This window comes from Pseudomyrmex gracilis, unplaced genomic scaffold, assembly GCF_002006095.1.
Source record: "Pseudomyrmex gracilis isolate BER0280 unplaced genomic scaffold, ASM200609v1 scaffold_2339, whole genome shotgun sequence".
Taxonomy (NCBI): domain Eukaryota; kingdom Metazoa; phylum Arthropoda; class Insecta; order Hymenoptera; family Formicidae; genus Pseudomyrmex; species Pseudomyrmex gracilis.
Genome location: NW_018022923.1, coordinates 8,608 through 10,445, shown reverse-complemented (window position 1 = coordinate 10,445; position 1,838 = coordinate 8,608). Strand labels below are relative to the sequence as shown.

At 35.6% G+C, this 1,838-nt stretch overlaps 1 protein-coding gene across 1 annotated transcript in view; it reads right to left on the bottom strand.

The window, feature by feature from the left end:
- Nucleotides 1–1,001: 1,001 nt before the first annotated feature.
- Nucleotides 1,002–1,838, bottom strand: part of LOC109862761 — a 6,744-nt gene continuing 5,907 nt past the window's right edge. Inside the window, exons 8-9 of the mRNA XM_020442896.1 lie at nucleotides 1,605–1,751; nucleotides 1,002–1,170 (exon numbers count right to left, since the gene is read on the bottom strand). Coding sequence (XP_020298485.1) covers nucleotides 1,160–1,170; nucleotides 1,605–1,751 — 158 coding nt within the window. The 3' untranslated portion in view covers nucleotides 1,002–1,159. The remainder of the gene's footprint in view (nucleotides 1,171–1,604; nucleotides 1,752–1,838) is intronic.

The following is a 1,838-nucleotide window of genomic DNA, read 5'->3' as shown; positions in this document are numbered from 1 at the left end:
CACTTTCTCCGATTAGCCTCCATCTATAAAAAAGCAAATCCGGAAAGAATCCCCTTTGTCCTTGACCTTCTAACAACAGATCCTTCCGAAATCTTCCGGGTGATAACCACCACTCCAGCTAGAAAACTCCTCCCAGTTAAATTCCCTTATATAGATGATATCTGTTTAGTTCCCGTTCACCATTTTTATACAATGTTCCCTCCAAGTTCCGCAAAATTCCAGGAAATAATAGAAATAGACCTTGAATAATTCCTATCCCACGAATCGCGCGCGCGGCGTCTCAAACATGCTAGCGACACAGTTACACCTGTAAAACCCCGCCGGAGGCCCCTCACACACACTTCGCGTCACGCATCCACACATATATATATATTTCCCCTCTCTAGCCTCCGAGCGATGACCTTCCGTTTAAATGTAAAATCCGCGATACCACATTCATCCATACGAATACACATCTCAAAATTGTAATCTTAACACCCATTAAATGAATAAATTAATATCATATGTATCATAATTTCTCCGTTTAATTAAGACGACCTCTCACCATTCCACATCCTCAATTGATCGCACGGTCTCGTCCTTAGTCCNTGGAGTTAATTCTCCAGACTTGAAAAGAGACCAACGAGTGAGTGTTCGCTAGACAGAGTAAGATCGGCGTACGCCGTTGACCTATCGACGAACATAAGCAAACTCGCTCGACTCTGTTGCAGCGGAATCGCCATCCTGCTGTGCGGAGATAGACAGAGAAACGACAGCTCTCTGTTACTCCACCATAGCCCGACCGTAACCGTGGGCCAGGACGTAACACATGATATAAGTATACAGCAATTTGGACACATATTTCATTATAAAGTAATATAAAGACAGCAGTATATTTTGTAAACTTTTTATGTGTTCTCTTTGCATAGTGCCAGAAATAATGCTATATTCTTTGCGAGCCTGTATAGACCCATACAGGCTCGCGCAAAAAAAAAACAAAAATCACTACTTACGTTCACAATCAGTTTCCACACTTTGCCATTTGTTTTCAATTATTTCATTCTCTGCAAGTAATATACAGTTGACTGAATAAACAGAACCAGGATTTAAATTGTTGACGTATCCGATCAAATATGTCATATTTTGAAACAGTCTATTCCATGACTGCGTAAAGATGTAATCATTTTCTCCCTGTGGAAAATATATTAGAAAATGTATTAGAAAATTTTATTTCATTTGTTTGTTCCAAATACGTCAAACTATGACTAGAGTAATTGATTAGAAAGACATGGTTTGGTACTGATAACTTATCATCACAGACACACTTTTTTAAATTTTTTGTTTTAAATATTTGTTCCAATTCTATTATAAAACAAAAGTAGTGTTACCGTAATAGCAAACGAATAAGTTATTTGTATTTTTTCATATTCCTCTTTCCACATTATAGAATGTTTAATTCGAATGCTTGTTGAAGTGATAGAGACAATTTCAGGTTTTGTGAGCTTATCTAAGCCTTAAAAATCAATATAACATCGTTTGTCTAACAGTTATTATAAGAATGACAGAAGTGTCTGACAACTATAATCATAGTAGTGTATCGTAAATCAGAAAAACTTCTACTATACCTATATGACACAATGGTGGCAGGTAAAATATTTTCAAGTTATTAACACATCCGTTGATACATTCTCCAGTTACTTTGTTACATCCAAAAGATTTGCATAAACCGCACTTGTTTGCACAATTATATCCATACCAATTGTCGTCACATACTGCAATTATATTTATAATAATATAAAAAGTAATAATATATATGTAATATAATAATATACATATTAATAATATACATTCTTACATAT